Source organism: Telopea speciosissima, chromosome 2 (assembly GCF_018873765.1).
Source record: "Telopea speciosissima isolate NSW1024214 ecotype Mountain lineage chromosome 2, Tspe_v1, whole genome shotgun sequence".
Taxonomy (NCBI): Eukaryota; Viridiplantae; Streptophyta; class Magnoliopsida; order Proteales; family Proteaceae; genus Telopea; species Telopea speciosissima.
The window spans coordinates 18816295-18830077 of record NC_057917.1 but is presented as its reverse complement, the minus strand read 5'-3'; the positions used below and the strand labels follow the sequence as shown (position 1 = coordinate 18830077).

At 40.7% G+C, this 13783-nt stretch overlaps 1 protein-coding gene across 1 annotated transcript in view; it reads right to left on the bottom strand.

The window, feature by feature from the left end:
* LOC122651403 (protein RETICULATA-RELATED 5, chloroplastic-like) overlaps positions 1-13783 on the bottom strand; it is a 101306-nt gene that overhangs the window by 25560 nt on the left and 61963 nt on the right. Inside the window, exon 6 of the mRNA XM_043844787.1 lies at positions 13196-13744. Within this exon, the coding sequence (XP_043700722.1) occupies positions 13196-13744 (549 nt within the window). The remainder of the gene's footprint in view (positions 1-13195; positions 13745-13783) is intronic.

Genomic DNA, 13783 nt, shown 5'->3' with positions numbered 1-13783 from the left:
TTACCAGTCATCATGCCTGACAACTCTGAGATCACTTCTGCCTCATCTGGTTCTAATGGTTCATCGCAACGTGACTTCATTCCGTTTCTAGTGAATCCCACCAAGTTGAATGGCAGTAATTATTTGTTATGGTCTCGCTCCTGCTTATTTGCGATTGGTTCCCGTGGTCTCTCTAGCTACATCACAGGCACTCAGGTCAGGCCTGATGAGATTGGTTCTGCACAGGATCGATGGATGAACTTCAATTTCCTGGTTATGTCATATCTGGTTAATTCCATGGACCAAGATATTGCTGGGCGCTATCTCCTTGATTTGGCTGCGAAGATTTGGAAAACAGCCAAGGACACCTATTCTCAGGTTGGGAATGCTGCCCAATGTTATGAGCTTCGTTAGAAAATTCACTCTACCAAGCAGTTGGAGTTGTCTCTGTCTCAGTATTACAATACCATATGTACTATGTAGCAGCAGTTGGACTTTCTGGACACATTCACTACCACTTGCGATGTTGATGCCACGGCCTTCCGTAAGTGGGAGGATGGCTTACGTGTTTTTGATTTTTTAGCCGGCATCAATATTAAGTTTGATCAAATTCGTGCCAATATTTTGAATCGCGACCCACTTCCATCTCTAGAGCAGGTCTATGCGATTCTCTTGGCTGAGGACAGTAGGCATACAGCCATGGCTCATCCTGTTACTCAGGAACGATCGGCTCTTATCTCTGGTTCATAGGCTTCCCGAGGAAATTCTTCCCGGTTTGTTAGTACTGATCGGACATCTGGTGATCGCCCTGCCATTAAATGTGATTACTGTAGGAAGGAGTGGCATATCAAAGACCGTTGTTAGAAGCTTCATGGCCACCCTACAGAGACTTGCAAACGTGGGAAGGGTGGTTCCAATCGGCCTAGTAACACCCGTGCTCATCAGGCAACTTCTGACGACCAGCCTGATCAATCTCTTTCCCAAGTTGTGGCTGAATTGCAAAATCTTCGGGATATGGTGAATCAATTGGACACATCTTCTTCAACATCAGTATCTCCTTCCATGGCTGCCTCGGCTTTGTCTCTGCCTACTAACCCAAATTCTTCTTCTTCCACAGGTATTTCATTTGGTGGGAACTGCACCTTGGTCATGCCTGATTCTTGGGTAATTGACTCAAGGGCAACCGACCATATGACAGGTTCTTCATCTGTTTTTTCCAAATATTTTCCTCTTTTTGGTCATAACAAGGTTCGTGTTGCTGATGGGTCTCTTTCTCCTATCTCGAGGAAGGGATTTGTCCAGTGCACTTCCTCTCTTAGCCTTTCCTCTGTCTTATATGTTCCAAAGTTTACTACTAATTTGCTTTCCATTAGTAGCCTAACTAAGGATTTAAACTGCAAAGTAACATTTTTTCCAATCTATTGTTTGTTTTAGGACTTGGCAACGGACCATACGATTGCATGTGGTAAAGTGGTTGGTGGTCTGTACGTGCTTGACAGTTCCCGGGCAGCTTTGATATCTCAGCCGGCATCTTTTGATTTTGATTCTGCACTTTTTGAGTTGAATAATTGGCATCGTCATTTGGGTCATCCTCCTATAGGGGTTTTATCTACTTTATTTCCTAGTCTAGTGAAACGGTGTAATAAACATAATTTTTTCTTGTGATGATTGCACTTTGGCAAAGCAAACTAGAAGTATTTTTTCTATTTCTGATAATCGAAGCAATGTGCCTTTTGGTTTGATCCATTATGATGTGTGGGGCCCTGCCCAATGTATTTCTACTTCTGGATTTAGATGGTTGTCACTTTCATTGACTGTTTTAGCCGGACAACTTGGGTGTATTTGATGCATAGTAAAAGTGGCGTCTTCACTTGTTTCACTCTATTCTATAAAATGGTCCAGACCCAGTTCGATGCCAAGCTGAAGATTCTCCGCTCAGATAATGGAAAAGAGTATATGGATGGTGCCTTCCGATCCTATTTGGACAGCCATGGATTCATACACCAAACCTCTTGTGTTGATATTCCTGCTTAGAATGGAGTGGCTGAACGTAAGAACAAACATCTCTTGGAGGTTGCTCGTTCTCTTATGTTTACTATGGCTGTTCCTCTCTCGAGTCTTAGGTGGCCGCTGTCCCTTGGACATATTGGTTGGAAAATCGACTTTTGTTGTGCCTCCAAAGGTCTTTGGCTATGTCGTGTTTGCCAAGAATCACCATGTACACGGCAAGTTTGATCCCAAAGGACTGCGGTGCATTTTTCTGGGTTACTCAGCTACCCAGAAAGGGTATAGATGCTATCATCCTCTTACACGATAGGTGTTTGTCACTATGGATGTCGTCTTCTGGGAGTCTGAGGCTTACTTTAAACAGCTGGTACCTCTGCAGGGGGAGATTCTAAGTGGTGAAGAGGTCCCACTAATTGCTCTTTTGGACATTGAGATACCTACTATAGAGGATGTCTTTGTTGAACAAGAAGATGGAGTTACAAGTCATGAACAAAAAGTGGGACAGATTGAGCAACAACAACAGGTGCAGGGGGAGAATAAAATGCAGACTTACACTCGGGGAACTGATTTTCCTTTGGATGGCCCTCGGTACAAAGAGACCACCACCATCGACCCTACACAATCGGCATTTGTTCCTGCTCCAAGTCTTGCTCCTAGTCATGTTTCTAGTAAGCCACCTCCTGATCCCAGTCTTGATTTACCCATTGCTATTCGAAAACCAAAAAGGAGTTGTACACAACATCGTATTTCCAACTTTGTGTCATACAACTCTCTAACACCTGCTTTCCATGCTTTCGTATCTTCTTTATCCTTTGTTTCCATCCCTAACAATTGGCAGGAAGCAATAGCCGAATAGAAATGGAAGGATGCGATGAATGAAGAAATGCTTGCCCTTGAGAAGAATCAGACCTGGGATTTGGTAAATCCTCCACTAGGAAAGAAACCGGTTGGTTGTAAATGGATCTTTGTTGTGAAGCACAAGGCTGATGGCTTAGTGGAAAGATACAAAGCAAGACTCGTAGCCAAAGGGTTTACCCAAACCCAAGGAATTGACTATCAAGAGACATTTTCTCTTGTAGCAAAGATGAACACTATGCGGGTTATCATCTCTTGTGCTGTAAATCGAGGATGGGAAATCCAACAACTTGATGTGAAGAATGCATTCCTACATGGAGATTTGGAAGAAGATGTTTACATGGAGATACCTCCTGGCTTTACTCAGGGAAAGGTGTGTAAGCTGAAGAAGGCTCTTTATGGTCTGAAGCAATCACTAAGGGCTTGGTTTGGCAATTCCATAAGGCTACGGTTGCTTATAGGTATAAGCAGAGCAATGCTGACCATACATTGTTTGTTAAAAGGATGGGATAGCAAGTAACCATTTTGATTGTCTATGTTGATGACATAGTGATCACGGGTAGTAATGCACATGAAATCCAAAAGCTAAAGACATATTTGGGCACCGAATTTGAAGTCAAAGATTTGGGGAGATTGAGATATTTTCTAAGGATTGAGGTTACCTATTCAGCTAAGGGCATATCTCTTTCCCAAAGAAAATATACCCTGGATCTATTGAGTGAAACAGGGATGCTTGGGTGTAAACCAGCAGACACCCCTCTTGAGCCCAACACACGTTTGAAGAGTAAGGAAGGTGACCCAGTGGACAAGGGTAGCTATCAGAGGCTAGTTGGCCGATTGATATACCTCTCACATACTCGACCAGACATCACATTTGTTGTAAGTGTTGTCAGCCAATACATGTATGATCCTCACTCTTCTCATTTGGAAACAGCATACAGAATACTCCGTTACCTCAAGTCCTCTCCTAGAAAGGGAGTCTTGTATTCTTCATATTACCATCTCCGGATAGAAGCATACACTGATGCAGATTGGGCTGGCAGTCCTGATGATAGGAAGTCCACATCCGGATATTGCACATTTGTTGGAGGGAACCTAACTACTTGGAGAAGTAAAAAACAAGCTGTTGTAGCTCGATCTAGTGTTGAAGCTGAATTTCGACCTATGGCACAGGGTATTTGTGAACTTCTCTAGCTCAAGGGGCTTCTTCAAGACTTGGGGATGAATGCTGATCTTCCAATGTGGCTCTACTGTGACAGCAAGTTAGCAATCATCATTGCTCACAACCCGGTCCAACATGATCGTACCAAACATGTTGAGATTGACCGGCACTTCATCAAAGAGAAATTGTAACAGGGAACAGTTTGTATTCCATTTATCCAGTCTAGTGAACAGCTGGCTGATATCCTTAACAAAGGGATCAGTAATAATTTTCCTATTGTTAGCAAGTTGGGCATTTTTGATATGTATGCACCAACTTGAGGTGGAGTGTTGTAATATGGGTTCAGGGGTACAATAGTCATAAGGGTATTTCTGTCTTTGTACTCATTCCAGAATGTTCGTCTCTTTATTATAAATAAAGATGGCTGTAGTCACTCTGACTAAAGCCAACATTCACGGAATTCAACATGTTTTTTTTTTTTTTTTGGATAAGTAAATTATATTAAGAAAAGAAAAAGGAAAAAAAATATATACAAAAAAACAGGAAGCCACCTAGAACCTCTTTAAGATATTTAAAGAGGGAAATGGGAGGCCCCTAACTAAAACGGGACAGGCCCCGTATCAACCAAAGTGCCAAAAACAAGGGAGTTACAATAGATACAGAAATCAGCATCCCCCTTAACCAATTTACAAAGTTCCTCTGGGAAGTCAACCAGTTGGAGAATAGTCTCCACATTACCCGTAGGTAAGGAGGCAATGTAATCTGCTGGTTGATTCACCTCCCTCCACACATGCTTATATTCCACCGAAGAAAGAGAGGCACTCAAATGGTGGATTTTGCTCTTCAACCACTGTAATGCCCAAGGACCTTTCTATTTGTGTCTTTAGAGTTACTTAGGCAGCAAGTTTATCAAGTTTTATTTTTTAGTAAGTTAGTCCTATGTATTGTAATAGACCCAAGGGGTCTCCCCACGATTTATTGAATGAAGTTCTGTTGCTGTTTTGCAACGCTTTGTCCTGAGAGAGGCTGAGAAGGGTGAGATTCCCAGAGGCTGAGATAGCCAACTCCCTCCTATCCCTATCCCTATCCCTATCTTCCTTCACTACCTGATCCCCCTTCTCCTCCTTGTCTCTATTTTGTTTCCTTCATCTACAACTAAGTAACCGACCCATTACTGAAGCTGTTAGTCTCTTCTGGAGATCACCACATAGCTGCCACCTACTGGAGTTTGATCATTGATCTGTGGCACCAATCACATCTTGTGGCTGGGTTAGGTTCTAATTTCCTGCTGCCTGGTTCAAACCTGATTTTCTCTGCAACTAAGGAGACCCTGCTGCTGCAACTTGAAGGAGCCATATCTCAACAACTGCTGGTTGGAATCCGGCCAGATTGTGAGGGTTTTCCTTACACCATAAGAGCTACCTTCGATCCTAATTTGGTCCTCTTTCACTAGCTGGTTTGGTCTATATTCACTAAGCTTCTATTTTCATATTCTAGTTTTTAATTCTGAGACCCTGTGTTATCTCAGCCAATCCTCATAGTTTGGACCTGAAATTTTCAGGGGTTATTCACCCTATGGAGGTCTAATCTCGATATGAGTATAAGTCCCATCTGAGTTTTCTAGCTGCTATTTTTGGTTGAGTCGACTTTCTGATTGTTATTGTCTATTACAGACCTGCAGCAGTGCTGATTAGACTGCTGATTGTTGACCTATTGTGTTTGGAATATAAGGTCATATTGTGGGCTATTGTTGAGGGTTAGGAAACCTATTTATTCTACTGCTTCAGAGCTGAGTTCCAGAATTGCATCATTGTTTCAAATTTGAAATCAGTACCCATATTGGTGTTATTTGTGATCCTGACTGGGGTTGGATAGTTCCTATCTAGCCTTACATTAAATTGACTTCACATTTTCCTTTTTACAACCTCTTTGTGTTTCCTTTTTTGTGTTGGTAGGAAAAGTTTCAATTTGATTTTTATTTCTCTTATCCAATTCACCCCCTCTTGGGTTGCCCGATCCAACCTCTCTCTCTCTGATCTGATGCAGTTGCATGTACATGGCTGGATGAGCAAGACTCAATCTGAAAGCCAGACTGAGACGAACCCAGCCCAAACCAGGATTCTGGCCCAATAGGGGTTGGTAGGGGTTTATTAAGTTATTTGGGATTAACACGACAACAACAACAAAGTCAGCCTTATCCCAACTTAATGGGGTCAGAGACATGGATCCTAACACAACAAAATAGGGAAAACAGAGTTCTAACCAAAAGGGAAAGAAAACATGAAAAATGCAAAAGGAAGAAAGACAGATGAAAGATAGTAAAAGGAAAGAGGAACAGCCCAGCACGTCAGGAGATTCTCAGCTAAATGTGGTCTGCGACATGGAACCTTGCCCTCCAATAGGCTCTGTCCGAGGTCATACTTGGTACAAGACCTAGTTATTTGGGATTAATACTGTAATTTAACTTTTATATAGCTAGCTAATGTAGGAAAGCAGCTCTTTGTTGAGTTGTGGAGCTTGAGTAGGAGTCTTTTTCTCTCTTCATATTGTGATTGTAAATCCAAGGTTACACAGAGATTGAATGAAGCTTATAGTAAGTTACATATGCTGCAATGAGTAGCAGTTGCGTGATTGGATCCCTTCTTTTCCTCCCTGTTCGATCCCAAGTCGGATCTCTTCCTTACATATTTGTTTAAGTTTCTTCTTATTTCTTCTCCTACTTCCTTTCATTTCTTTCCATTCTACTTCAGTTATTCAGAATTTTTGTTACAGTGGTCTGTTTCTGGCGATTTAACAGTCCCACTACCTCACCCCGTTGGATTGATCTCCCTTAGTCTTCTCCTTTCCTCCTAATATTTTGGATGTTGATTCATCACTCTAGGGAAATTCAAACCCTGGAACTCAGGCCTGGAAGTTACCTCTACTGTGAGATACAAATAAAATCTCAGGGCTGGTTCCAACTCTATGCCAGACTCAGTTTGCAGAAAAATTATTACTTTTATATATGATCTCTTTGGTCTGCTGTTGGTTATTCTTAATAGGGTTAGGTGTTAGAAAGCTGGCCCTGAAATCTCAGGTCAAAAAGGGTTCAATGGAGTGAGTTCTCTCCTCTGAAAGCAGGTTCGTTTACCGCCTCTCTTTTTCATAATTACAAATAAGACCTGTTTTTAAATATTACATAGGACTTCTAATCCTTTTTTTATTATTTAAAATCCACCCAGATTTTTAATTCCAAAAAAACCCATCTCTTCAAATTTTATCTATAGTTTGGTTTTTCACTTGTTTGCTTACTCTCAAGTCTTAAGCCAGAAATTAGGAAATTACTACTATATGTCTATACTCTTAACTTGAGTTATTTATCATTCTTGTGGGTCCATAGAGATCCAACGTAGGGTTTTGTGACCCTGGGTTGCATTAAGATCTCCCTGTCTTCCTCTCAGCCTCTCTGATCTCTCTGCCTCTCCCCCCCCCCCATTCTCTGATCGCGCCTTCCCTCTCCCCCTCTCTAATATCTCCATCTCCCTCTTACCCTCTCTGATCTCTCTGCCTCCCTCTCTCTCCCTCTTTCTCTGATCTCTCCTTCACTCTCCCTCTCACCCTCAATGATCTCTCCGTCTCCCTCTTTCTTTGATCTCTCCTTCCCTCTCCCTCTCACCCTCTTTGAGCTCTCTGTCTCCCTCACTCTCCCTCTCTCTGATATCTCCTTCCTTTTCCTCCTCTGATCTCTCCTTCTGTCTCTCTTTGGGATGTGTCCAGGATGTCCAGGACATTGTGATGTAGATCGAAATATGAAGAAAGAAAAGACCAAACACTGTTCACAGTACTGTTCACGTGAACAGTGTCACAGCCCATGTTTGCCTTGTGAGGGGATACTTTTTAGAAGATTTGTTGGGCCCATCAAGTGGAGAAAGATTCTATCCTAATGCTGCCATAGTTTAGTTTCTATTTTCAGTATAAGAAAGTTTATTTTATTTCATTTAGGTAGCTTCTAATTTTAGTTGGTTTCTATTTTTGTTTCCTTGTTTGTTTAGAAGGCTGGATCCTATAAAGCCTTAGTAGTTTCTATTTTCCTACTTTCTATTTTATTTTAGGAAGTTTCTATTTTCTTACTTTCTATTTTGTAAGCTTGCCCAAGATATAAAATTGGCACCCATTGTAAGAAAGAGTCACCAATTGATCATAGTTGTCAAGGCGTCGCCTAGGCGGCGCTTAGGCGTCCTGGCGGTATTTTATGGGCTAGGCAGTGCTACACTTTCCATGAGTCATGGATGGCGGTCGCTCTGACCATATAGGCGTCGCCAAGGCGGTCAAAGCGACGCCTTGGTGCGCCATATGGGCTGAGCGACCGCCATCCATGACTCTGGTTATTTTATTTTTATTTTTTCATGTTCTGTTTTTTTATTCTTTTTGCTTGCTTTTTATTGGTTTGTGTATAAAGAGTCTAATGTACGCTACATGGGATTATTTAGTTTTAAAATGTTAAATACTTAAAAGTTAAAAATCTATCTAAAAGTATAAACAAAAAAGTGAAAACCTAAATTTACTCTAAAGCCTTCGTCTCCTTCGTCTCCTTCAACTCTTCGTCTCCTGCAACTCTTCGAGTCTTCATCTCCTCCAGTTCCGGCAAGCGGCAACATCAACTCGAGTCTTCATCTCCTCCAGTTCCGGCAAGCGGCAACAAAGACTCGACTCATCTTCTCTTCTAGTTCCGGTAAGTCTCTAGTCTCTACTCCCCTAATCTTCTTCTTCTTCTACTACTTCTCTAATCTCTGTAACTCTGTTTTCCCTTTTTTGTTTTTTTTATTTTTTATTTTAACAACCGCTGGCTGCTACTGCTTCCCCCAACACAGCATCTCTACTCTTCCGGTTCCACTTCCGCCAACTGAAACGTGACTCTTCTGGCAAGGTAAGCCCCTAGTTCCCTACTCTTCTTCTCTGTTTGAGTGTTTTGCCTGCTGCTTCTCTCTCTCTTTTTTTTTAACTTTTTATGTTAACACATGTTACAGGCCCTGCTTCTCTGTTCTTTTATTTTATTTTGATGCCTGCTAGTCTGCTACAGCTTGCTGCTTCTCTCTCACTGTTTTTTTTTTTTTTTTTTTTTAATGTTAACTCCATTGTTACAGCCTGCTTCTCTGTTATTTTTTATTTTATTTTAACGCCTGCTAGTCTGCTACAGCCTGCTGCTTCTCTCTCTTCGATGCTTCAATTAATCAATTCTGCTTCTTAGTTCTTAGTTCTTACCTTCTTCTTCTCTGTACTCTGTAGTTTGTAGTGGCTTAAATTTCATTTTTAATGATATAAGATATGATATGTATTGAGTGTTTGGGGGGGGGGGGGGGGGGGGAGGGGGGAAAACTAACACTAGAGTGACTAGACCGCCTTTACTGCTTAAGCTCCGCTTAGGCGGCCGCTTTACCACTTAAGCGCTTAGACAGGCCTCAACCACCTTGGACCCCCATGCCGCTGTGACAACTATGCAATTGATTAATGAAATTTACAAGCAATGCTTGCCTCCAGTTCTGAGAAAATTTTTGCCTTTCAACAGCTGAGATAGCTGTGGTGAGAGATCCAAGGCTGAGATAGCCTACCCACCCTCCTATCCCTATCCCCTTTTCTATCTATCATTCTATTTTCCTTTTTTGTTCTTCCAATCGATCCCTACTGTTGCTGCTATCTTGTGACTGCAATAAACTGCTGCTGGAGAACTCTTTGAAGACTTAAACCAATCCACAATCATCACCAAGTACTGCCGCTGCTGTTTACACAATCAAGTGAAGGACTGCTGCACCTGCGATCTCAGTTCTGCCCAGAATCTGATGCAAACTTCAGACTTGAATAACTTCACAACCAGCCATTAGAATTGGCTGATATTTGAAGCACAAACCACCCTTGCCTAGGTCTTCACTCGATCCTACTTTGGAGCCATTTCTGCTGCTTGTTTGGTCCTCCTTATTCACAAAGTTACTAATTCCGATTTAGTTTCTAGAACTGTCTTCTACATTACATTGGAATGCCTGGCGGTTCCCTAGACAATCCCGATATCAAAGCCACTATAAAAACATTGTAAAAAGGGCATCACCACAGGTCAACCAAATTATTTAACTTGGAATCTTTACCATAGAAGCTTCAACAGCCACCACCTTCTGGCAGTAAAGATTGGATGCCAAATAATTCTATTGAACCTCCCTTTTGAACACTGGAAGCCAAGAAGCCAAAATATACCCAAAGTAGGAAAACATGATTCATTTGGCTGACACAAAATATGTGGGACAAGGCTATGGATAATGGTGGAACCGGAGTTTATTGCATAATCCTTATTATTGGGCATTTTACCTCATCAAAAGACCAATTCATTCAGGGTAGTTCAGTGAACTGATTCATTTTCTTACAATATTTACTTCACAAACAACCTTTTAATATGAAGAAATACCCCCAACTTTCAATTCCATTACAATTGAACCATGGCGAAACCCTTCAGGACATTGACTGATTGACTCGGAGAATGTTGAGTTCTCTTTTAAGATAGAAGAAAAAAGACTGCTAGCAATGGAGCCACAAGGATAGGGAAAAAAACCGAATCGCAAAGCTGAGGGGAAGAGAGAGGCAACAAACTCAATACTAACTAAATCAAACTAATATTGCATTCCAAATTTCTATAAATTTGTGTTGAATTACAACCTATTTATAAAGATCAAATAAACTGACTTTAGGATTTCTAAACTAAATAAACAACTATCCCTTCAAGTTACCTAAACCAAAAACTAATTCAAACTGATCAAATACTTATAGAAGACTCCAAACAACATAAACTACTGACAAACAATAAAATATAAAATGCTTAACTAAAAAGGACTCTTTCTAGACTAAAGTAACCTACTTAACAGCAAATGGGACCAATACAATGTTATCTATCTACTTAACTTGTGTACAGAATTAAGACCCCAAATATGAGCTTATGAAAGAGCAGCAACAACAACAACAACAGCCTTTTCCCAACTAAACATGGATCCTAGCAAAGACAAAAGGTTAAAAGTAGTAAGAAGAAAGGAGCACAACAACATCGACAGAAGCTCAGAAAAAACAACCTAAAAGGAGTTGGCTACAAGGATCTTAGCCCTCCAATCAGCTCTATTCGAGGCCATACTTGAGACAAAGCCCAAACTATGCAGATCTTTCCTTAAAACTTCTCCTAGGGTCATTTTAGGCCTGCCTCTAGCTCTTTTAGATCCACCAATTTGAGGCAAGGTCTTCATTTTACATGACCATGCCAACTCAAACGACTCTCTCGTAGCTTCTCATGTATAGGGGCAACTCCCACCTCCGCTCTAATATGAAATTATAAAAGAGCCTCATCAATAAATCCAAAAATAAAATCCAAAGGCCCATAGAACCCATCCATCAGCCAAATAAAGTCTTTTGACGCCCAATTGAACAATCGTAATTGCATTAATTCCTCCTCAGTTCAAAAAACTCTTCCTTGAGTTTTGCAGAAGTTTAGGAATAAGAACACATTTTAAAAGGTGCTTGCAACTCCTTGTCTGCAACTTGAGCAAAATCCAAATATGAAACTTCGATGCTGCATCTGTATCTTGAAACTTGTGGGGAAGAACAAACTCATGATGTGGAATGGTTTTCACTAACGCACATCATTACTTGAACTGTAGGCTCGCTTTTGGCTTGAAGGGACCGACTTTCTACTGTAGCCAATGAAGTTTCAATGTAATCAACAACACTCTACTATTTTTTTTTTCTGCCTTGGTAGCCTAAGGAATTTCTTCAATGTCTTCCTCGTTCAACTCCTCCTATGGCAACACTCTGAGAGTGGATTCAATCGGCTTTAAGGAGCTATCACACTGCAATCCTTTCAAGACAATAGTTTGTTGAATATGAGAGAGCTTTAATGTACATGAGTTCCCTTCATGATCGAATACAATTTTCTGGTCTTCCATTAATGATTAACCAACAATGGTGACATGTTTGGAAGAAGGAAATACATGACATCAAGTACCATCAGAGTAGGATACAATTGAAAATATCACCATCAGATCTCTACCATGGATTGTGAAACGAAATTCTCACTTTTCTCTTCGTCAATGAATAGAACAATCAGTAGAGAGTGGCTAAATGTTGGCCTAGAAGTCTTAGCTAAATGTTGGTCTAGAAGTTGAAGAATTCTTCCCTTCAGTAGAGAGTGGCTTTGGATTGACATGACTTTTGCTGGTTCTTCTATTTGCCACACTGTTGGAAAGTTAGCTTTTTGTGCAACCATCAACCACATCTGGATGGAGCGTAACCTAAGTAAATGGACCCCCAAATCGCGAACTCATCAGCAGATTTGGGACTCCATTTCCTTTGAGATCAATACTAGGCTTTCTTCGATTCCCCCCTCATTTTGTAATGACTCCCCAAGGAACAGGCTTATTGTTGTCTGCTGGGGTCTCCCTTCCACCTCCCTCCAATCATCCTCCTCTTGAAGATTTGGCTCTTCTTTTCTGTTCCTCTTTGCTCCCTAAGGGAGCTGCTGTATTTTTCTCTCTTTGGTAATGAATTTTTTTATTCACCCAAAAAAAAATGAATAGAACAATCCCACATGCAACACATTGCAAACTGAATATCTGAGCCATCAAACAAGGGCCTCAATATCCATTCTCTACATATAACCTAAAATTTTCTATACTAAATTCTCACTCATAAATACTCATTTCTATACAGTTGTTATGTTGGTGTTTACTAAGTTATTTGTATTGCATTTACATATTATATACAGTCTAGGATGGTTTATATTTTCTTTTTTGTTTTTTCTATTGGAACCAAGAAAAATGATTTAAGTAAAAAAGTAAACATATCCAGTATATACAGAGCAAGGCTATACAAAAAAAAATTGTCCATCTCTGCAAATATTACTATAAAGACTATAGAACAAAGCTCAAGTTATATGTATATGTTTGTCTTAGTAGTTGGGAATGTATATAGGCATGTCCGTACATAGATATATTTAGTAATTACAAGAAAGTACGTGCCATGTTAATGTTGGAATTTGTGTCCACACATGTCAGACATGGATGTGGCTTTTAATTTGAAGTGTCCAGTTAACATAACATTAATGAATACTGAAGAATGGGAAATGACAACCAGACAACAAGATAATCCATAAACTTGATCTTTGTATTAGGTGAAAAAGTTTCTCTCTACCTGATACCGTAGATTTGCTGACGTTCCAAGAAAGCCCCCGTAAACAATTGCAGTCTTGAATATTGGAGATCTTTTATTCTTTTGACTAATTTCCAAAGCTGGATTCATAGCTCTCCTTATTGCATACAGAAGATTAGAGAATGCCACAGCACCAATACTGGAAACAAAACCAACACCAGAAAGTTTCAGCCCACCAATAAGCACTGACGCAACCCTATGACTTAGATTCCAGTCCTTCCCAGCAGTATTCATTTGAAATGCATTATCGGGGACGGATCCAAGAAGACTCTTCAGCACATCCATGGTCTCAGGCCCCGCCTCCTCATCAGCATATGAAAGGAATGAGAGAGTTGGTGCTGGAAGCCACACAGTGAAGAAATCAACAACAGAACCCCGTACTGTATCTGTGATAACATAGTCAAGCTCTTCAAAGAAATTTTCCTTCCGCTTTTCATACTGTGCTAAAAGAGTTGTTGTTATTGATATAGCTTCTTCTATAGCAAGCCTATGTAAGAATTTGGGGTCTGCCAACAATCTTTCCCGGAAGCCCTGCATCAAAACCAATCAAGCATCAAATACCAATAACTC